Here is a 24110-nt window from a genome sequence, read left to right on the forward strand (position 1 = left end):
AAGAGGAGAATTAGAGGAAAAATAAAATATCATTGTGAGTAAAGTTTGTGAGATTGACAGCAAATAAAATTTAATACATGAACAAAAAATTTAAAAATTAAAAAAACATAAAAAACGCAAATTAAGTGATCATTAAAAAGGAAGTGTGATAATAGATATGAAGAAGATATATGTGAATTTTTGTTCGTAAAAGAAAATTTTTATCCAATGAGAATAAATATTCTCTAGCTCCTTTCTTGAGATTAAATATTAGTTGAACATGAAATTATTATTTATCTAGGTAAAAAAATATGCATGGAATTAATAATTTATTATTTCATAACAAATGTGAAATTATTTTTCCTTCTTATATATTTTGGACTAAAAAATCTAAGGGTTGATTTGGTTGTGTCGTTCAAATTGCTAAGAAATAAAAAAAAAATGTAGTGTGAATCAAACGCTTTTATTACACTATTTTAATTTAAATATTTTTTTTTATCAATTTTCTTTCATTCCACTCTCTTGTAAACATACATTTCACTCTCTTACAACTCACTTTCATCCCTATTTTCATATCTCTCTACATGTTTTTTTTTATCACATCTATTATTTTTTTCTCCTCACTTTTTTCTTAGTTATTTCTAACCCTCTCCTCTCTTCATCTCAATCCACCCAAAAAGAGGTGAACGTTTTTTACTTGTGCAGAGAGGGTTATTTTTTTCTTAAAAACATATATGAGATACTATTTAAATTATTTAAATTTTACACTGTAAAATAAATTAGGAGTGATTTTATGCATTTTGATTTTTTTTTACATTATCAATTAATAAATAATATATACATATGACTTTTAAATTAGTTATTATAAAAATAACCAAACTTATTATATATCTATATGATGAATTATAGTTGCATGAAAATGTAAAAATATTTTTTTTGTTAATATATTTTAGTTATTCTTAAAAAATGTATATGTATTTATTAATTTTACAATAAAAATTGTTTTTATAATTTATTTTTATTTCTTTACTATATTAATTTTTGTTTATTTTTTTAAAAAATAATCCATCTAATCCTTTTTAATAATTGTATTTGGGAATTTTTTTTATTTTTATTTATTTGTCGTTTCTAAAATTTAACATCATATTAATTATTATTTTATCAACTATATCCTTATTTTATCTCTTAATATTTAATTAATTTACACGCACATCTAGTGTGGAGTGAAAAAAATGAAATAAAATAAAAAAATACACAATTTTTTTAATATAATCTAAAGATATTATTATTTTTTATTTGTACAAAATAACCTTAAATAATAAATAAATAAACAAAATAGCTGGTAAGTGGTAATCAATTCATCGAAGGTAATGAGAAAGAAAACAAAAAGGCCATCCAATGAATTATTGGGCTGAGACACGATCACGTGCTGTGGGGACAGCCGCCCCGACCGTACAGTTATACAGTTATTACTATTAAAATTTGAAACATAAATAAGTATACACATAACACATGTCATGGATTCCAATACGAAGGTGTACGAGACAAAGTCATATTTGATAAGCATTCAACACCTTATCACATTAATCTCCCCCACATCTCTATCTGCTTCACTCAAAAGACACGTAATTTTAGGAGGAATTTCTTTAAAGTAATGGAATTTTTTTTAATCATAAACATTAATTAATTCAAAATTTAATTAATTTTAAAAAGAAATAACTTTTTATTAAATTCAGTTTCTTTATCTTTTTTTTTAAATTAATATTTTTTCAAGATTAATTTTTTATTCTATTTTTTAACTTTCCTTTTCAACTTATTTTTTTAAGAATAAATGATATTTTAATCCTTAAATCTATAATCTTATGATAATTTAGTCTTTAAAAAACAAAAAAATGATTTAATTTATAAAAAAGTGCGATCATTTGTCTCATTTCACTTTTAATTTTTTTAATGAAATGTACTTTATCTAATAATAATACATAAACAAAAATACGTCTTTTACTTAATTTTATATAAATAAAAAATTGATTCAAATTCACATATGTCAACGGGATTATTTAATTTATTATTGTGAGTTCCCAATCGGAAGGTTAATTAATATGATAAATATTTATATAATTGAGTAAATTATTCTTTATGAATCGATTTGTTAGGGGATTTTTTGGATGTTTATGTTGCACTTTAATATTTAACATTTATTTTAAATTATGTGTATTATATAATTTATTTTTTAATTTAAATTTTGAGTTTATAATTGATAAATAATTTATAAACACATTATAAATTAGTACTAAAAATATAGTAAAAATAGTAATTTACTTGACATGAAGGTGGTAAAACGTCTTTTCAGCTAAAATTTACTTGACATGTGAACGCTGGTCCCAAAAAATAAAAAGTGGTCATACTCTCTGTACTACTGACAATGGGCCACGATGAATTGATATCTGATAAGGGAATCGATATAGATGCCATGGCTTATCTTAAATCTCTCTCGCGTTAAATTCACCATTTACTAAGTACTTATATGGACTACATCACAATATCACATCACTGCATACATACGCCATTCCATTCTCAAGCACATTCATACTTTCATACTTTTCACATATGTCTACCCCTTAGTCATAAGGAACACTTTATATCACTTTTTTTTTTAAAAAAAAATTATTATTAATTAAAACTTATTTAAATTTTTCTTTCGAAAAAATATTTAAATTATAAAATTAAACGAAATTTATTAACTAAGAAACTAAACTTATAAATTGTATTATTTAAAATATATTTCTTTTAATAACAAAAAATATGTTATTAATATTTCTTATCATCATCATTATTTGGGTTATTATTAGTTAGTAAATTAAAGATATTAATTAAAAAAGTGAATTATTTTTTTTTTAATTTTTTTATTAATACATCTAAGATACTGGTCAACAACATTGTATTTTTTTAAGTGAACAATATTATCATTAAGTTCTGTTTGGTATAATGAAAAAAATTGAGATAAAATTTTAAAATTAAAATAAAATATAAAATATAAATTCCACCTCATTTTACTATTTTCTTTCTTTTATATTCTCTTTTTCTGCAAACAAATATTGTCATTAAGTTCTGTTAAAATGAACATTGTCATTAAGTTAACGTGTCTTCGAAGTAAACTTCGTAGTCATTATTTTCTCCCCATTCAAATGAATCTCTGTATAGAATTATGAAATATATGAAGTTTGACTGGAAGTGCATGACCCATGGCCAATTTCTTGTATTCAACCTATCAACACATACGGCAATTTTTAATCCATTCTTTTTTCGTTCAAGAAAATTAAGATAAATCATAATTGCAATTAAACTAATTTGCTTGAATGGAGTACTGGCTACTGAGTATAATTGACTAACTTTTTAGTGTTATATGGTATAATATAATTATGAAATATCTAAAGATTTGACCGGAAGTACGTCATGAGTCATGATCCATGGCCAATTTCATGTTTTCAAATTTCCACCTATCGAAACACACGGCAAGATTTTAGTTCATTCTCACTGTTAAGGGGAATATGACAAACCATGCTTCCATTTAAATTAAATAATCTAATTGAATGAAATATTAAATATAGTTCAAAACTTTCGAATGTTACATTTTTTTTTTGCGCGTAAAATAATTTTAATCACTACACCAAAGCATAACTTCTTTCGAATGTTAGTATGTTGCGTTTTTTTTAATCGGCAATCAAAAGTATATATATATACTTCCTCAAAACGCAAAACTACACGTTATAAAAAAGTAACCCAAACAAACCCCGAACCTTAGTATGTTACAAGATACTAATATATCCTGTGCCCCTACTATACCAAACAAACTATATATATGTACTTACGTAAATTTTTATATAACAGTTCGGATCATTAGACTCAGTTTTAAAATCTGGACATACCACTAATCTGATCGAGTTGTGTTGAATATTAAACCAATCATGTAATCAATCAATGCGTAATTAATCCATTGACCCAGGTTCGGTGTTTATTTTTCTTCATATTACTCAAAATGACATTATTTTGTTGTTACAGTGTGATTATTAATTTATTTTTTATATTACCTGTCCAATTTATTGTGTTTAAAGAATGTTTATGCTTTAATTGTTTTAGGTACTTAACATTATCATTGTGTTCTAAAGTAATGATTCTTTTTAGACATTTTTTTAAGATATGTATAAAAAAATTTATATATTTTTTTTATACAGATTATATCATACGAATTAATTAGTAACTTATGCATTAGACCATTAACATAGTGGTCCAATGGCCAATGCCTTAATGGATTGGATCATTTTTTTGAATATGTGATTAAACTAATATTTTTTATTATAAAATAAAATAAAATTTAGTAGTATAAATTTTACATAGGTTCAATTATTTGTATATTATCTCGGATTTTTCTTCTTAGCTTAAACTAAGAATTTGATTACTATTTTTATACTGTATTCTAATCGCATGCTGCTATGAATAATAAATATATTGTTTTTTATAATAAAAGGTTAATTAAAATACTAAAAAATGCATGAAATTTAAACTCAGAAATTGATTAGAATAAGATCTAAAATTTATGTCAATAGAGCTCTTGATACCCGAGCTATGGGATATAGTCAATTAAAAAATTCGAAGAAGAAGAAATAAAATAAAGACAAAATTCATGTATAGTTTGTTAAATATTATTTTATCCTTTTTTTCTTACATAAAATTAAAATTTTATTTCAGCAATTTATCCAATAAATAATACTGTATGAAAATTAATAACTGATCATAAACATATCACGTTGCTTGCTTGCTTGTATAAAGTAATAGTATAAGCCTATACTCATAAGCAAGACTACTTTTCTATCAATTTATACTCTCCCTTATTTTAATGAATGGCACAATAATTGAGGAGGAATCTGAACCTCTTAACAGTTAAAAAAAGGATACTATTACTTACACTTAACAATTTTATAATATAATAATTTATACTATCATTTAATCATATTTGTTATATGTATTTAAGTTTGTAAATACTTATAATGATTATATTAAAAATCATTGGTTGATGTTATAAACCATTTTATGCTAATAATATATAGAAAGTAAACTTTTTGGTAATATCAGTTACGATATGTTCTTATTTTTTTCCCATAATAATTTTAGTAGAAAAGTAGCGTGGGAAAGTGTTACTAAAATAATAGTACTCGACTTATTTTATCACCCAAAATTATTTAAACTATTTTTTACACATATTTTATTAAGTTAGAAATCTGTTATAAGAAAAAAGAGTTAGAAATCAAATTTAACGGTTGAGTTTCTGTTTCTTTCTTCAAGTGAGTAAGATTGACACAACTTCCAGAGAGCCACTTTAGAAAAAGAAACATAACATCCTACTTTATTTATAGTCAGACCTAACAGTTGATTTAATAAATGGAGTTTATTAAAAACAGAACACTGGCATGGCATCCCACGTGGTTTTTCTTGGTTACTTGTCGCAAATGCCACAAAGACGGAGCACCCCAGTTTTCTGCAGAATTCGCTTTTAAATATTTAAAGCAAAAATTTTCATTATGTTATTGTTGACTGTGCACATAGTCTTCACAATTAGTTAGATGACTAAAGTGAACAAAGTATAGCAAGTTTTTTATAATATAACCAACTTATTTTGTTGCAAAGAATGTTAAATTATAAAAAAGTAACAGAAAAAATAATAGTAGAAAACTAGGTATGTTAAGGTAGACATGTGATTATCAAGAAAAAAGTATTAGCAAAGACCACTTAAATTGTTAAAAGTACTATAAAAAAGAAAATTACATAATTAAATAAATATCAGAACTATAAAGAAAATATCATCATAAATTATATTCTTATGAATTTTATTTTTAACTTTATATATAACGGGTCTCAAAGATAAATTCAAGGATTATTATTACATACTTTCTTTTCATTTCTTATCATATATTTTTCATATCTTCATTCTTTATCTGTTTTCTTTGTATGTTTGGATGTGAAGGAAAGCAAAATTAGAAGAGTTAAAAAAAAACATATTTTCTTGTGTTAGATGGGAGAAAAGGAAAAAGGAAGAGAAAAGTTAACTTTGTAAAGATAAAAATTACTATTTCTTTTTCTTTCATTTTCCTCTCAATTTAAATTTTTCTCTTCCCTATTTTCTTTCCTTCATTTCAATCGAAGGATCAGTCTTCATCTCTCACTTCCTTCTACTTCTGCACCCTATTTTGGGTTAATATTTATAATTTTTCTAAATAGTCCAATATCATTATTATTGACTGCAATTTTCCCATTTGATAGTCTTTCGTCGTACTAGATAGTCAGTCAAGTGTCAACCTATGATTGCTGCGCTTGTCGCTTGAAATTTCAACAAGTTTAAATTGTTGTTAGATTAATAAGCCTCTTCACAAGAGAATGAGAATGAAAGGATATGACACAATTTTACCTTCTCTTGTTTAGGTCCACACACATTTCAATAACTATTCGGTATCTTGACTATTATTCTGATTTTTCTCTATTTAAAAGGAGACCCTTTCGATATACTTTTATCTAAAGAACATTACCACTCTTCATTTTAAAGATTCTATAACTCAGTAGGTGTTTATCAAACATTTTTCTAATTCTTTACTCCTAATTTTAGTAACAGTTCTTCCCGTGGTACACCATCTCACTTATGCTGTCAAGAATTAAAATTTGAATTAAATAAAATTTAAAATAAACACTTTAGATGTTCATTAAAAATTCATCTAATTTCAACTAATAATAGGAATCACCCTTATTAAATTTTCATCCTCTGCTTATTCGACGTACTTTGTTTTTTTCTCTATTTAATTTGATTTGATGGCTAAATTTGTGAAAGAGAACCTTCAACTTCCGCATCATACACTCTTTAGGTGAAAATAAAGAACATTAAATGTGACTAAGATTTAGAAGATTTGTAGATATCCTTTGGATACGAAAGACCCAATTAAGCTGGTTAAAAAAACAGAAATCGCCCCCCCAAAAAGTAAACAGAAATCAAAACCAAAACCAAAAAATCAGAAGATTAAACACCATTTACATTCATTCAAAATGATTGTTTATTATGATTTACATATACAAAAACTACAAGGATAGTAGAATCAAACTCCTCCTTTGTACTAGGGGGAGGGAGTCTGGGAGATCACCCACTTTCTCACTTTCTACTACAAAAGAGAGAATCACCGAGAGTGGAAAACAAGATTCTCTCGACTCATACCCAGAGTCTCAGATATAAGATTCCTAGAAAGAAAAAAAACTACTTGCACCATGAAAATTTACAGAAGCGTTCCTTCCTCTGCCACCACGAGTAGACCTTATTAAGCTAGTAGAGAGAAAAGACAAAGGGGCAAAATTAGCTACACTACTACTACAGCATGTAGCTACATTCTCAAGTCAGTTCAGCCGTGTCACCCGCACTCAAGATCCAAGGGTGTCCTACAAAAACAAAAAATCCATCAACACAAACCCCCCAAAAAAACTGAATTTTTAGAAGAAGAAGAAGAAGAAGCAAGTAGTAACTTACTCAAGGCTTGTTCTGCGGAGAACCTTCTAGAAGAGTCCCTAGAGATCATTTTTCTCAAGAGATCCTTGGCGGCGGGGGACACAGTCCGGAAGATTCTAGAAGGGAACCTGAGGTTAGCCCTAACCACAGCCTCAAAGATCTCAGCAGCAGAGTCTCCGTAAAAAGGGGGAATCCCCGCCAACATTATATACAAAATCACCCCACAGCTCCACACATCAACCTTCTCATCGTACTCCCTCCCCAACAGAACCTCCGGCGCCACGTAGTACGGCGTCCCCACCACGCCGCTCATGCTCCTCCCGTCGCCGAACCACTCCGCCGAACCGAAGTCGGCGAGCTTAAGATTGTCCGCCGAATCGAAGAGAATATTGTCGGGCTTAATGTCGCGGTGGGCGACGCCGAGGCGGTGGCAGTGGGCGACGGCTTCGAGAAGGTTCTTGAGGAGGGAGGCGGCCTGGGACTCCGAGAAGGGAGCATGGAGCATGCGGTCGAAAAGCGTGTGGGGCTGGCAGAGGTCCATTACGATGGAGAGATAGTGGTCGTCCTCGAAGACATGGAAGATTTGGAGGATGTTGGGGTGAGGAGAGAGGAGGGACATGAATTTGGGTTCGTTCTGGAGGCAGTGGCGGTCGGTGGAGTCAAGGAGGAGGGATTTGTCGATGAGTTTGCAGGCGTAGGGTTGGTTGGAGAGTGGGTGGAAGCAGCGGAAGATGGTGCCGAAACGACCGCGACCAATCTCCTCGCTAACCTCGTAATTCCTCTTTAGGGCTGACCACATTCTATTCAATACTTTTCTTCTCTCTAACTCTCCTTTTTATAGACAATGCGCCGCCGAATATTCCTTCGCTGGATGCCATTCACTCACTCCACACCACTTATCACCACGCCTGAACACGGGGAGTAAAATTAGAAAGATACCAATTTAATTAGCTGTTAAAACTAATCAATTTCGTTTGATCTTCTCCATGTTGAATCTCTTTCTTTTCTTTAGTTGTTTTGCAACTGCTTATTTTAATACTTTTACAAAAGGAGGATTATGATTGTAAACACACATAAATTAGCTTATATATATCATAAAAAAAGTATAAAAAATAATAACTAAACTAGTTTACATCAAAATCACTTTGTTTTAATCTATAACAAATTTAAAATTTCTTTTAAAGGGCGTGTTTGATTTTTATTTAAAGCAAAAATATTTGTAGTTTTCAAAATATAACAAAATAAAGTTGGTCAAACAATTGATGGAACCAAATTAAAACAGATGAGAAAACATATCCTAGTTTTTTTTTTGTTGTATGTTTTTAGAACATTTGTTTGGAAAATAGTTTTCAAAATTAATAGATTTTATATGGGAAACTGATTACTGAATAGTGTGAAGCTATCTTAAAAAGAAGAGTGTGAAGCTATCTTAAAAAGAAGTGGGAAAGGAATAGAAACAGGTTTTAAATTATCATACAAATATGAGAAACAGTCTAATAAAAAAAAAGATATATTAATAACATTTGTTCTTCAAAATATGATAGTGAATCTAACTAACTAAAAAATAGGGGGAATGAAGTTCTGTCGAATCCATGAACTCTAACAATAAGACGTCCACAAAAATTAAATTCCAGTTATAAAAAAATACGCAGAATATTTTCTTTCAAATAAACAAGTTGAGGATTTGTGGGGTACTCAGTTAGTGTTCTCTCCACCACAGCAATTTAAGTTTGCCTAAATCCAAGAACTGGATCGCGATTTTCTTTTACTAAACTAAACTAAACAAAAGCTATTTACGTGGGGTCCAACTTAAAATCATGATAAGGATATGAACCAAAACCTTTCCGGATATGTAGCCATTAAGAAAAGAGCACCTTAAAAAAGGTTAGGATTATTTCTTTTGCTTAAATGGCTTGGCCCGTATGACTTGCCGGACAGTGGAAGGTACAAGCTAGGACAATCACTTGAGATAATAGAGAGAAGAGTACTATTGCCAACACGTTGCATGCCTTTATGCCACTCCAATTTCCCTCTTTCTACGAACGGGTACGATTAGAAGTCTACTCTCTGGTTAAAGTGAACTGTGGTTTTGAACCAAAATTTCCAAATTTAACACCACTCGAGATAATCAAATGCACTTATTCAAGTTGAAATAGAATTCAAAATGAGTCAATAAAGCCTGCACCATATGCAATCAAATTATTAATAAGTAACTAAAACTTAGCCCAAAATACTGACTATAAATAGTTTCAATAAAATTACCAACCGTTCAATTGATCAATCCCAAACCTATTGATTGACCTTAAATAGTATAAAAAAAAATTATCAGCAATAACGCTGGATTTAATATTAGTACGAGTTAGACAGCAATAACGCTGGAGATCACTAAAGCTTTCTTTAAGAAAATATCAGAATAGTTTTAAAAAAAAAGAAAATATCAGAATAGTTTCAAAAAAAGAAAATATCCGACTAAATGCAACGTAGAAAGCGACTGGTTGGAAAATATATACTCCCTTCAGCAGTTCAGCCCACTGCCCCCCCCCCCCCCCCCCCCCCCCAAAAAAAAAAAAAAAAGATATCATTAAATAGAATCCTATGCGGAAGTGCCAACATAAAGCTGCATATATCTTGAAATATAAATCTAATTGTTCAGGGAAAAAAATGTGACATCTTATGTGTTGGATTACTCGTTAAATTCTTTAATCCCTAACAAAAGATAAATTTCACTGAAAGACAGCAACCAGAGGCACAGATGATGAAACAAATGTCTCAACAGATCTGGGGCAAAAGGGAGTTGATCGTCGAAGCAAACTACTAAAAGATCCAAAGGTGAGAAAATCTTGCTATTTATGTTCCTTAACAACTTGGGTGCCCCCAAATAACATACTCACTGTTGTCAATATAATTCAACCGGACTAATTGCTTCTCAGAAAAACCCCTCACTTTGCATGGATAGCGATACAAGGCAGCAAAACTTCCACGATAATGGCCCCGATGCATATGACTACCAGCAAATCAGAATATTGTTGCAACTCGTCCGTCAAAAACACATTTTCTTAGCTTGGAATTTCTCACTCTTTGAAGCAAAGTTGGCACAACCCCACTTAAAAACTGATCCTGAGCCCAGTGTCTCTGAATAATGGCCAGTCCATCAGTTAGGGGGCATTAATTTCATTTCATCCCTGTACTAATATAGAATGCCCAAAATAAGATAAGTTTAGAGTTTTAAAAAATGAAGAAAGGGGAGAATGGACACTGCAGTGAACAGAGACCTCAACTTCCTGAATTCATTTTTGAGTAAAATAAATCAAACTTCTAAGCATGTAGCAGTCTCAGAAGAAAGTCTCATTTCAAAAACACTTACTGAAAATATCTTTAGAAGGGAGCCTCTAGTGATTCATCCCAGACTTCTGCACTTCCGTTAGAGGCATCTTCTATGTCTTCTTCCATTGAAAGCCTAATATATTCTCGATGAGCAAATCGATCCCACTCTGTCAATGTTGGGTTCTCACGTTCCTATTCCCACAAGACATGCATACCAATTACCAAGGAAGTCACTAACAGTAGCCAAGCATAAATACTAACTCAACAATGCAATAAATTTTATCAAATATTTCATGCACCTGACGGATCAAAAATGGGTCACGAGTTTCAAAGGCCATGAACTTATTTAGGTTGAACAGGATGTTGAAAACACTTCCTGAAAGTTTACCGCCTTTCAGGTCATGCAGAGTTATAACACTCTCATCCTGCAGAGCAAAGAATTTCAGATGATTAAAAAATATAAGATAATAAATCAATAATGTCATGATACTGACCAAAGATATAATCAGAAAAGGGGGGACAATATGTTTGGGATATGCTATATTCCAGGAAAAAAATAATTATAAACTGCTCACTAGAGTTGTACTTTCTTTTCCAGGCAAAGGTTATTTCACAACAACACAATGAAAAAAAGATCAAACAATCATCAAAAGAAAGATGGACAGGCAAACCTCAGGTTTAATCATGTCAATTATCTGACACAATATGTCCTCAAAAAGCACAGGCTCTTGGGCCATGCACTCCATCCGATGCAATTGTTCCTCATAAAAAAATTGCAGTTCATTCCTTGTCAGAACTCCATTTCCATCCAAATCTATGCACTTGAACCTAATAGTGACATTTTCAAGTCAGCTCGTACTTTGACGACTTAAAAATCAGAAAACAAGTCAACCACAATGTCAAATATCCACTGTTTACCAAATAGCATGCTTTCTGGTGAAGTAAGACACTGCTGAGAGCAGTGACAATGTAAAGCATTTCATTTCACCCTGACATTTAGTACAAAGATTGGAATATGCTCCAACTTCCGAATTAAAGAACAGACAGAAAAGTGAAAAGGTTCATCTCATTATCAATTTTCCTTCATTAGTTCCACACAATGCGGCCTAAGTGTTGTTGACACTACACTTGCTCAAGCATAGAATGCAGTTACACAAAAACTTACAATAGCATATCCATGCTCTCAAGGACATGGGTTACTTGGCACAAAGGACTGGATCAACATTATTTCAATCAGAACTGTTCTCTTTGCAACTCACCTTTGATTATGTACATAACATTCCAGACTTCCGGTAACAAATAAATAAATTAACCAATAAAATAAAGCACACTTTACACGTGCATAATTTCACAAAGCACCATCCCTGAGCAACTAATCTGGTAACTCCTTTCAGAAAAGAAACTAACAAATGAAACGGATAATGAATGAGAAATAAATACCAGTACTCAAGACTAGGTTCAGATGATTTATCCTCTTCTGACAGTATGAAGTAAACAAAATCTTCATATCCCATCTTTCCCTCAACCTTACTGGTAAACTTTCTTGGGACCTGAGACAATACTGAAGCAAGTCAGAATCTGCACTTCAATAAATGATCTGATAAACAAAAGTGGATGGACACTGAACCAAACACTTCTTGCGTTAGAAAGAGAAGGGGTATAGGGTCTGTTGCTGAAGTCATAAACATTTAAATCTCAAAGACAGAAGCAACAAGTAATCCACACAAACCTGAGAAAATATTCTATCAACAATTCGATAGGTAAGCGCATGGTTACCATATCTGATAAGATTCTCTTTGTCTATAAAGAAATCGTGATCTGTATCCAGCTCCCAAAATTTGCAGTATATAACATAAAAATGCTCATAAGAGAAGTACCTACAGACAATTATTAGGTGAAGTAAAAACACAATGCATTTTGGTATGAATATATTTTGGCTGAAAAACAGAGTCATTGTGTGAATTTAATGATAATATAGTATATCTACCTCAAAACCTTGTTGATGTCTTCTTCTTCATCAGCATGCTGCATTGCATCAATTATGTTTCCACGCTTCAGCTCCCTCAGGGTGAGACAACCATTTCCAGATCTATTAATGTAATAATAGATTCTGTATATTACAGTTTCAGCTGGGACGTTGAAAAATCAAATTAAGAATATTGCACCAGATGCAAAAAAATAAAATAAAGTATTACAGCAGAAACCAAATACCAGTTGAAACCAAACTAGCATAGATTTCAAATTTCAACAATCAACTTTAGGAGGCATTTAGAAAAGCTTTTACAGCATTTATTTGGAGTTATGAAAATGGTTTATAAGCTCCTTTTAGCTCATTCGAATTAGTTTTATGGTCAAATTTATGATATAAGCTATCATGTGATAAGAACTCATAAATAAGTGCTTAATTAATCTATTTACCTAAATAGGGGGGAGATTTGGAGAATTTAGAGAGAAGACAGAACTTAGGCAACGGAACAGGTTCTTATTCAGTAGAATGTGTAGTACATAAGTTCTGCACATCATCCATACATATAGTATCTTAATATCTTAATAGATTTGGTAATAGATTATGGTGGCAACATAGTGGTGAGACAGGTATAAATGGCAAACATCTCATTTCAGCAAGTAAAGATGAACAACAAATGGATCAGGCACAAAAGTTGGTTGCTAATGTGGGAGAAAACAAAATGTTTAGATATCCAATATACATATAATCTATTCAAGATGACACAGCTTTACAGAGATCCAATTTGAAAAATCAATTGCCCAACCCCATTGGTTATTGTCTATAAGCATCTGTGCAGCTGCAGCCAATGCCCACTGCTTTCAATTGGTGAAATAGCTAGTTATTTGGGTATCATGAGAACCCTGAATAGAGTGTGAAATATAAGAATGCTCTTTCTGCAAGAAAATCCCCGACCAATCTAACAACTAGAGTTCAAAAGCCTATATAAAAAATTACACATTGCTTTAGCTTTTAAGCATTAGGACTGCCAATAACGAATCACTTTTTTGTCGAACCAGCTCTATGACAAAGAGATGCACCTCCAAATCCAATGCCATTTTTCTTTTTATTTTGAATCACTGATACAAGATGCCAAAAATAATTAAGAAAAATGCCTCTTTTTTAGTACTATTTATACCTTCATCTTAAACTCTGTTTCTTTCTACTACAGATCATAAATCTATGCTTCATATATGCATGTTCTTACTCTGTTGATCCTACTTATTTTAATGCCTGCAGTTATCCTTATTATTAGGAACTAGGAATGTATCACAAAGATACCATCTTAAGTCACACAAGGACCACACCTGAGTACATCTCATGGAAATTGATGATTCATAAGTGAAACAAAACTTCCTCAACTAAAATAAAGTTTTAAAGAACTATGCGCTAGAAGAATTTAAACTCATTATCATTAATCTACAATTACAAACCATATCTCTCTTGAAACTCAGGCGTGCCCTGCAGGAACTCCAGCCCTGGATGAGTAGCTAAAAGCTCACGTAGAACAGGTTTAAAATCATCCTGACATGTAGTAGAGTGTTGCTCTAATATAAGAAAGATGGATATGAACATAATATGAAAGCCAAGGAGATCAATAAGCAAGGTCCCTAAAAAGGATAAATCATCCTAGAATGAAACTGGAATTGAATAAATGACATTTTTATAAATATTAGACCAAGACTGAATGTACCTTTGGGAAGAGTAGAAGGAATTTAAATGAAATAAAAAGCATAAAGAAAGAAACAGAATTAAAAAATTAAAAAAAAAACCTGAGTAAGGTAATTCAGCTGTGGTTGCTTTAATATTTTGAATATTAGAGCAGCTATATCCATCACCAGCATGTTGCCATCAATCCAATATTCAATAAATGTTTTCCTATAGGAACATTAAATCACAAATTTAAGCATAAGTGAAAGGAAATAATAATTACAAGGAACAAGACCATTCATCAATACTTGCCTACATCATGGGAAAGGAGAGAAACAAATCAACTATATTTACCTTTTTTTAATAATACAAAATTTTTCACACAATAATTCAACCTGCATAACATATGGTGCCAAAAGATGGAAAGTTAAATGCATAAAAAGTAAAATATTTGCACCGGAAGCATACTGCTCAACTAAAACAGCAATTTAAAAAGAAGATTTCTCGTGTATTTCCATCCATGACAATAGGAACCTTTCAGCCAAACAACAACAAAATTCTTATCTCACAAGGTGAGGTTGGCAACATGGATCGGACAACGTCATTATACTCAATTCAAGACCAATTTCTCAAGGATATTATTCACCATGAGATACCTCTTAACAATTTCCTTTAATGTCTTTTTCCTCCCCTCCCCTTTTTACAAAGCTAAAAACCATACAATTTACTCTTCTCAACAATGCTTCCAGTGGCCTTCTTTGCACATGTCCAAACTACCTTGAACGATTTATTGTCATCTTTTCCTCAGTCGCTGTCACGCCAATGTCTTCTCTTACACAATCATTTTGTATCTTGGCTTTTCTTGTGCAGCCACACATTCATCTTAACATTCTCATTTTTGCTACTTCCACCTTTTTCTTTTGTTGTCTCTTTAAAACAAACTTTCATTACCATAGAGTATATTTGGATGTATAACAGTACAATAAAATTGTGCTTTGATATTGGTAGGTACTTTGTGATCACAATTAATCCTCGATGCTTTTGCCTCTTTTAAGCAACCAAGTTGCATCTTGTGTGTGCCATCTTCATTGATTTACCAACTATTTTGTAATATTGGTTCAAAATATTTAAACTTAGAAACTTATGGTATGGCATCTCCCATTTTTACTTCCAATTCATTTTCCTCTTATTTCTTGCTAAAATTGCTATGCATATACTTTGTCTTACTCCTATTCAAGAGAAAACCTCTTGATTCCAAAGTTTGTCTCCAAAACTCTAGTTTAGAGTTAACCTCTTCCCTTGATTTCTCAAACAAAACTATACAATATGCAAAAAGCATGCAGTTAGGGATAATCATTTTTATATCCTGGGTAAGTACCTCCATGACTAGATAAAACAAGGACTCAAGACTGAGCCCAGATGTAATCCCATTCTCTTTTTTATATGGCATAATATGGGTTGCTTCCTCCTTCACTTTGGACACTCCTCTTTAGAGTTTGGCTCCCCCTCCTTTGAGCCTTGGATGATTCAGTGTCAGATATTGCATTATAAACATTGGTGCAAAGAAAAAAAAATCTCGCTTTAAAACAGAAGATTAGAAAAGGAAATGCAAGGCCTGTTAAAACTAAACTTAGTATAAAAAATGAAATCAAGAAGCACGAAATATAATGAAGCATTGAGGAACGCTTAGGCTTTGGACAATCCTCAAGCTATGATGGAGATTTCATTAAGCAACCAAGCATAATAAACATGATGCTGGTAATTATTTCAAACAGAAACCTGATTGTATTTTGAAAAAAAAAATTTAAAAAAAAGTAGAACAAACTAGAGGGAATGGATAACGTAGATAGCAAGCCAAGTAAAGGGTCAAACTTCAAAACATGCTTTTACAAAATTAAATAATGCAATAATCAGCAGCTCAGCTGTGAAAAATCTTTCTGAGAGATTTATGATAATTGTAATGCTACTCCAGCACCTAGACCTAAAACTTTGAAATGCCCAACAGCTCAAACAAGAATCATAATCTATGAGTCATGACACAAAAAAGTTAACAAGTTCCAGAAAAATAAATTGCACACCTTGTCACAACACCAGTTCCATTGTCAATCTTCTGGAAAAGGGAAGTGGAAAAAAAAGATGGCAGCTTGCAAACTTCCTTAGTAATTGATTTGAATTCTGACATTCCAAGAAAACAAGTAAAATGATTCTCAGAACTCGCTGTTACAACTCTTTAATATATTAAAAAGTGAATGTTATAAAGATCATGAGGCAATATTTAAATCAGTTATTTTTACTCAATTTAAAGAGGGCATAATTATATACAAAATTAGAATATGAAAGTTGTTTAAAATCACTTTTCACCAGTTGCAACAAAATTGCCCTTCAGGCTATCAGCTACTTATATGTGTGATATCTCACCATGCACCTGCATGCCATCCATATGATCATAGAATAGCCGATCAATTTTAAACAAGCATTCTTCTTTCAGTTCATTTGGAGGTGGACGTCCATGTTGAAAGTAGAACTGCAAGTGAGAAAATATTTATATTATAAACATTAACATGGCAGGAATCATGAGAGAAAAAAGAAAGCATAAACACACAAAGAGAACCAGATACAGGATAAAAATGCCATCAAATAAAATACTAAGAAAACTAGACAGCCGTCCTTAATAGGATTGATATAAATTATTTCCTTCAAGTTCATGGGGGTTTTGGCAGCTGGCATTGGGTGTGTCCTTGGAACAGCTTCTCATGATTCAGTGACAAGCTTAAGCAAAACAAGGTAAAAGTTTTGCAGCAATCTGCAGTTCATGCAAATCTTTGGACTATATGGTTGTAGGTGTAGTGCAAAGTCACACATTTATGGGTTTCTCTGTCCCTCAACTAGCTATAGGTCTATGCGATAGGATGGTGTATGGCCTTTCTTTGGTGTTCTACAAATGGCTGTCTAGAGAAAAGTTTCCATTTCATATACTCAATGGGATTGGCAACTTGGCTGGATTTTTTTCTTCTTCTCTGATGTATTTTCTTTTTCTGTTCTCGAATATATCTTATCCTCCTTTTAGATATACTTTACTTCCCTCTTCTATAATAAATTTTACTAATTAAAAAACTATATATATATATATATATATATATATATATATATATATATATATATATATATATATATATATATATCAGACTGCCTGAACCTGAGGTATCACTTCTTTAACTGGCTCGCTAACAACTTTCAAGGGAGAACCCAAATTAGAAGGGCCAACTCTCTGTTTCACAATGCGAGGGGAACCAGATGTACTTCTTGGTGAAAGAGGAGGAGCAGTGCCAGCGGGAAACATTGAAGGCAAAGAATTACTTGAAGCATTTGGACTAGAGCAATTCCCTGGGACATTCAAGGGAACACCAGACTTTGCTTCATTGAGTAATGATGTTACCTGCACAATTAACAAGGGGAATATCAAAACAATATCACCAACTTTGCATGTGATATTCTGTGAATGTTCAAGGAGAGCAACATAACCATTTCAAGAAACCCAAAATTAAAATACAAAAGGTATAGCATTGTTAAACAGCTTTTCATATATTTCAACTATCACTAGGAACTTATTTATTTATATTTCTTGGGTGTAGCAGGGATTTACAAAAAAAAAATACTACTTAATAATATGGTGAATAAAGAAGCACCCAGGCGTACTTGAAAAGTCAATTCTCACAGGTGTGTGGAATGCCATCAAAACCTGTAGCAATCTTTAATAACATTTTTTTTTTATAATCTGAACTCTTAAGTGACAACGGCATTCTCTATTGGCAATGGTCTAACGAGTTAAACATAATGTAAGAACCAACGAGTCACCAGTTTGAGTAGTACTAGGCTCAATTCCCTTAAGCAAGGTCTTGGATTCGAGCCTTATGGATGGAAAAACATGGTTGGGAAAGGAGACCCACTAAAGTTGATCAGTCAAATTTTCCGACGGAGATTGGTCTGAATATTCGCAGCAATGTCACAGTGACAAAAAAAAAACGTAATGTAAGAGTGATTCATCTTTCCCCTAAATCTTAAATATCTAATAACCATTGCCTGATAACCACGGATAATATCTCACCCCTTTCAACACCACATGTGGTTCAAATCATCTCATTCTTCGTGCACACGTATACATAAAGATATATCAACAAAGAGAATAAAAGCAAGCTAAGGAGAGCCCTCAAATTATGCAATGTAGCAATGTTCAGATTCCGAAACGGAACGAAGCGTACCAATCGATTACTTTCGGGAAGCGACAACCACTGGTTGAAGAGCTTCTCGATGAAATTGAGGTTAGACTTGAGGGCCAAACCAGAAAATTCTGGGAGCTGCAACAATTCGACGTCCAACGACGCCGCATCAGTGACGACCTCCATGTTCATCTAAACCAATCTCGTTCTTCTATCTCTCATTCACAGACCAAATCACTAAGCACGAAGATCAACACGAATCCTCAATTTTATTTTTCCTTTCTCCTTTAGAAAAAAAATTGCAGCAAGTTGAATTTCAATGCCTCCGGCGAATCGGAACCTATAATAAGCAGATACTGTACCAAAAAGGGAACAAATGCGGTGGAGATATTTGGATTGGGAGGTGCGGATTCAGGCAGAACCCTAGATCTTTTCGGAATTGTAATTTAGAATCAATCAATTAACAACGTATGATATGTACGGTGATGGTGATCTGGTGAAAGATGTGGAATGGATAGAAAGTGAAGGAAAATGCGAGAAAATTATTGGGAGAGAAGAAGAAATAATTGTGCAGAAAGAAAAAGCAAGAGAAAGAGAGGGAGATCTGTTGCCCGTAATTTTATTTATTTTTGCAAAGTAAAATGGAAATTAAAACAGAAAGAAAAATTTCATTTAAGGTTCTAATCAATAAAAAAAATATTTAGGATTTTAAAATAATCATTATAAAACTTAATAAATTTATTACGCATAATAATTAATAATTAATAATTAATAAATAAATAATTATATAAAAAATATTTTTGCTGTATTTTAATTAAATTAAATTCATAATTTATAAATATCATTAATTTAATATACAATCTTATATTTATACCTCCATAAAAAAACTAATTAATAACAAATATCAAGTTATGATGAGAATTTTTTAATTATAAAATTAATAAAAAATATTGATAGTTGATTTAATTATATTGTATGGTTAAAAAAAATTAAAAAAATAGATAGGATGACCAATAAAAGTTGGCATGTTCATGTCATATGTAAAATACTAATTTTAAAAAATCTCCTTTTTGTAGGGTAAGCTTTTATGTATCTTTTTCCTTAAAAAAATTAATAAGAATATGCTGATAATAAAAACATTTTACTTGGTTATTTATAAAATTGTCAATTTTTAAAATAATTTTTAAGATATATTTATGATAAAAATTATTTAGTTAATAGTAAAAATATTCACATCAATAATTTATTAAAATTAATTTCTTGTTTATTTGAATGTAAATTGTTCCAGATTAGTTGTAAGCCCAATAAAAAAAAAGCCTGATCATTAAGCGCAACCTACAGAGAACATCTTAAACTAGACTTAAACCATGATCATAAACATCAATTTTCCGAATTTGCATCTCGATATATTTACTTGAAACACCCTAACCACATTTTTACCTTCATGCACCACCACTATTGTACCTTTTCTTAGGTGGTAACCAACTCTCACCTAAGGTTCCTAGTATGCAATAAGACCTATATAGGTGTGAAGCATGTATTCATTTATTCAATTCATGAGATGACCTTGGAGGCACCCACACCATCTCCACACAAAAAACCACGCTAACTTAAAAAAAAAAAGTATTATAAGCAAGCCTAACATGTTCAAGGTACACAATTTTTTATAACATTATATTCTTCCTCTTCTTTGACAAATATTAAGCTAAACGTTAGAGTCATTTTAAGTTTAAGCATCTCATCGAGCTTCTCAAATCTGCTTTTTGAGGCTTTGAGCATTCTTCATCTTTCGAAGCATTTATTCATAATTCAATTCATGAGATTGATCTTAGAGGCACCCACACACATCATCACACAAAACACCACCCCAACTTAAGAAAAGTCTTATAAGCAAGTCTGACGTACTCAAGGTAAACAAACATTACATTCATTGTCTTCTCTAACAAATATTAACCTAAATGCCAAAGTCCTTTTAAGTATCTCATCAAAGCTTCTCAAATATGCAATGAGCATTCTTCATCTTGGGCTAGTGTTGAATAAGTGGAATTTACATGAATTTTACCCCATAAAAAATTGTGCGTAAAAAATAAAGTATTGAAGCATGTTGCTAATATCTCTTTTATTAGTTTTACTCCCTATGTGTATTGCAAAATTGTTTACGTTTGAGATGGTTGTTTTATCCCAAATTTGTCATGTCGTTGGGTTTTTTCTCTTTCATAAATTTGCAAACAGATTGATTCTCATGCTTCTCTCTCTACCAATGTCTTTCCTAATTTCTTCTACCTTTTAGCCTTGGATAATTATAAGCATATATTTCTTTCTCATCTCTTGTTTCCTGTATTTTTTTTATATTTATTTTCCGTCATATCACTTGTTACATGTGTAATTTTCTCTCTATTCATTATGTTTTTTCCTTTTATCTTTCTTTTCTTTTCTACCAACATACATCACAAAATGGAATGTATATCCTTACAAGTACTCCTTAGCTTTTGAGCTGGTCAAGCGCTTTCCTTTTGGATTGCCATTGCTTTGGTTCCAAACAAACTTTGGGCTGGGTGTGGGCTTGGTTTTCTCGTATCCTATGGGCCTCTTATCCATGAACACAAAAAAGATAGGGCTGATGCTAGGTGCATCTAGCATTATTGTTGGTGTATCCAGCACTTAAGGGGAAAATACTGAAATACCCTTGATCCGTAAGTCTTTTACGGATCAAGTTATTCCGTATGCTTAATATCAACTTGATCCGTATCAACCTTACGGATTAATTTGATCAGTATGATTTTCGGACCACCTTCATGCACACCCAGCACAAATGCGAAGAAAGCACAGGAACAATTTTGGTATTTTAAAAAAATGCTGAGTGCACCAGCAATAATGCTGGATGCACCTAGCATCAGCCAAAAGATAGGATAAAACAAAATTAATTAATGGAAAATAAAATAAATAATTGAGGTCTCCAAGTTTCCATGCCCTTGTGTTGGATGCACGCCCCAACTGCACTTCATCAAGCCCTTATCCACAAAGCAACCCCTCAATTTTCCGCTGCTACCTTATGAGTTCCGAAACCCGCAACAACTGCAACCAACAGCATCGTTAATGGCGACAGTTTCAAGCGAATTCCTGTCGCATTGCCTCCCACTTGGTACCAATTCGAAGCGCGCGTGGCTTCCAAATCCAAGCAACACCGTGATCACCTGCAGAATCCCACTTCTAAATGAAGACAACCCCAGCAAGCGAAGACTGAACAACAACAACAACAACAAGGGACACACGAGGGTCACTTCCTCCGACACAAGACCCCAACAACAACATTACGATTTTCGAGACACCCATCACATGAAAGCCCTCAACAGGCTTTGCAAAACGGGCAAGTACACCGAAGCCCTCTATTTTCTTGAGCAAATGGTGAAGAGGGGTTACAAGCCCGATGTCATTCTCTGCACCAAACTCATCAAGGGCTTGTTCACTTCCAAGAGAACAGAGAAAGCGGTGCGGGTCATGGAGATTCTGGAACAGTACGGTGACCCTGATTCTTTTGCTTACAATGCAGTGATAAGCGGGTTCTGCAGGAGCGATAGGTTTGATGCTGCCAATAGGGTGATTCTGAGAATGAAGTATCGAGGCTTCTCCCCTGATGTTGTTACCTACAACATTCTCATTGGGAGTCTTTGTGCAAGGGGGAAGCTTGATTTGGCTTTGAAGGTTATGGATCAGTTGCTGGAAGATAATTGCAACCCTACTGTGATTACTTATACTATCTTGATAGAAGCGACTATTATACACGGCAGCATTGATGATGCAATGAGGCTTCTGGATGAGATGATGTCAAGAGGGCTTCAGCCTGACATGTACACTTACAATGTCATTGTGAGGGGCATGTGCAAACGCGGGTTGGTGGATCGAGCGTTTGAGTTTGTTTCCAATTTGAACACGACGCCAAGCTTGAACCTCTACAACTTGCTGCTCAAGGGTCTTTTGAATGAGGGCAGATGGGAAGCTGGGGAGAGGTTGATGTCCGATATGATTGTGAAGGGTTGCGAGCCGAACATTGTGACCTACAGTGTTTTGATTAGTTCGCTGTGTCGTGATGGGAAAGCTGGGGAGGCTGTGGATGTGTTGAGGGTTATGAAGGAGAAGGGGTTGAACCCTGATGCTTATTGCTATGATCCGTTGATTTCTGCTTTCTGCAAAGAGGGGAAAGTTGATTTGGCTATAGGGTTCGTGGACGATATGATATCTGCTGGGTGGTTGCCGGATATTGTCAACTACAACACAATCATGGGGTCTTTGTGTAAGAAGGGAAGAGCTGATGAGGCATTGAACATCTTCAAGAAGCTTGAGGAAGTGGGTTGTCCGCCAAATGCAAGTTCTTATAACACAATGTTCGGTGCGCTGTGGAGTAGTGGGGACAAAATTAGAGCATTGACGATGATTTTGGAGATGTTGAGCAACGGTGTTGATCCTGATAGGATCACGTATAATTCACTGATATCAAGTTTGTGCAGAGATGGAATGGTGGATGAGGCCATTGGGTTGTTGGTGGACATGGAAAGGACCGAGTGGCAACCTACGGTTATTAGTTACAACATTGTTCTTCTTGGATTGTGCAAAGCACACAGAATCGTAGATGCCATTGAGGTGCTGGCTGTCATGGTTGACAATGGATGTCAGCCAAATGAAACTACTTACACGTTGTTGGTGGAAGGGGTTGGTTATGCTGGATGGCGAAGTTATGCAGTGGAGCTAGCTAAATCCCTTGTTAGTATGAATGCTATTTCTCAAGATTTATTCAGACGTTTACAGAAACAAAACCATTTCCGTGCCTGATATGTACAAAGAGCTCGCTTGATTAGATTACATTAAATTCTTGGGCATAAAGCTGATTTATTCGGGTCCTCTAATTGAGATTTTTGTTCAGCTCAATTTGATGTGTTATTTCTAATTTACTGTTTTGGGATGTAGTTTGAAGGGAAGGAATATCAAAGGGACTGTCATTACTTCTTAATTTTGATGAAGATGTTATAACTCATGACCAAGTCTCTGTTTTCACATGCGCAGAGTTTGTACCTAATTGTTATCCAATGACTTATAAAGGAAACAATCTGTCAATTTATACCATCTACAAGTATCATTTCATGACCTCAAAAAGATTTATGCAATAATTAAAATAATGTAGTGAAGTGAAAAAGAAAATTCACAAAAAGCATGACGGGTGTATAAACTTAAGAGAAAATGTTACTACTATATCATAAAAATCAGCGCAGAATGGCAGGCGCCGGCTGAGCAAAAAATAATTAGGACGACTGCTAAGTTGATAATGCACTCTTTTTTTAAATAACTCAAAAAGTTGGCCCCCAAAATATTGAATGCAGCTTTTCTTTTTAGGAAATAGTCTATG

At 32.7% G+C, this 24110-nt stretch overlaps 3 protein-coding genes across 6 annotated transcripts; 1 reads left to right on the top strand and 2 right to left on the bottom strand.

The window, feature by feature from the left end:
- Positions 1 to 7031: 7031 nt before the first annotated feature.
- Positions 7032 to 8344, bottom strand: LOC114403826 (phosphoenolpyruvate carboxylase kinase 1-like). The gene is made up of 2 exons (XM_028367008.1): positions 7538 to 8344; positions 7032 to 7449 (listed from the first exon to the last, which is right to left on the bottom strand). Exons 1-2 carry the CDS (start codon positions 8313 to 8315, stop codon positions 7403 to 7405), a joined length of 825 nt encoding a protein of 274 aa, XP_028222809.1. The 5' UTR covers positions 8316 to 8344; the 3' UTR covers positions 7032 to 7402.
- A 1766-nt stretch (positions 8345 to 10110) lies between these two features.
- LOC114403825 (probable serine/threonine protein phosphatase 2A regulatory subunit B''delta) lies at positions 10111 to 19313 on the bottom strand. 4 transcript variants are annotated; one of them, XM_028367006.1, is made up of 13 exons: positions 18755 to 19313; positions 17692 to 17931; positions 16914 to 17019; positions 16574 to 16670; positions 14618 to 14723; positions 14279 to 14369; positions 12828 to 12969; positions 12570 to 12717; positions 12281 to 12390; positions 11512 to 11668; positions 11140 to 11265; positions 10881 to 11032; positions 10111 to 10648 (listed from the first exon to the last, which is right to left on the bottom strand). In XM_028367006.1, exons 1-12 carry the CDS (start codon positions 18902 to 18904, stop codon positions 10892 to 10894), a joined length of 1614 nt encoding a protein of 537 aa, XP_028222807.1. In that variant the 5' UTR covers positions 18905 to 19313; the 3' UTR covers positions 10111 to 10648; positions 10881 to 10891. The 4 variants fall into 4 exon arrangements, with proteins under 4 accessions (XP_028222807.1, XP_028222806.1, XP_028222805.1 ...); XM_028367005.1 differs by having other exon boundaries at positions 10111 to 10698; XM_028367004.1 differs by having other exon boundaries at positions 10111 to 10703.
- A 2351-nt stretch (positions 19314 to 21664) lies between these two features.
- LOC114401238 (pentatricopeptide repeat-containing protein At3g04760, chloroplastic-like) lies at positions 21665 to 23830 on the top strand. Its single transcript, XM_028363703.1, has one exon. It carries the CDS (start codon positions 21809 to 21811, stop codon positions 23537 to 23539), a length of 1731 nt encoding a protein of 576 aa, XP_028219504.1. The 5' UTR covers positions 21665 to 21808; the 3' UTR covers positions 23540 to 23830.
- The last annotated feature ends 280 nt before the right edge of the window (positions 23831 to 24110 follow it).

Source organism: Glycine soja, chromosome 20 (assembly GCF_004193775.1).
Source record: "Glycine soja cultivar W05 chromosome 20, ASM419377v2, whole genome shotgun sequence".
Lineage (NCBI taxonomy): Eukaryota > Viridiplantae > Streptophyta > Magnoliopsida > Fabales > Fabaceae > Glycine > Glycine soja.

Coding starts and splice junctions, on each gene's coding strand:
- LOC114401238 (XM_028363703.1), top strand. CDS start 21,809: ATGGCGACAGTTTCAAGCGAATTCCTGTCGCATTGCCTCCCACTTGGT.
- LOC114403826 (XM_028367008.1), bottom strand. CDS start 8,315: ATGTGGTCAGCCCTAAAGAGGAATTACGAGGTTAGCGAGGAGATTGGT. Junction 7,450..7,537: donor CTCCGCAGAACAAGCCTTGA/GTAAGTTACTAC, acceptor TTGTTTTTGTAG/GACACCCTTGGATCTTGAGT.
- LOC114403825 (XM_028367006.1), bottom strand. CDS start 18,904: ATGAACATGGAGGTCGTCACTGATGCGGCGTCGTTGGACGTCGAATTG. Junction 12,970..14,278: donor TGAGTTTCAAGAGAGATATG/GTTTGTAATTGT, acceptor TCAACGTCCCAG/CTGAAACTGTAATATACAGA. Junction 12,718..12,827: donor GACATCAACAAGGTTTTGAG/GTAGATATACTA, acceptor AATTGTCTGTAG/GTACTTCTCTTATGAGCATT.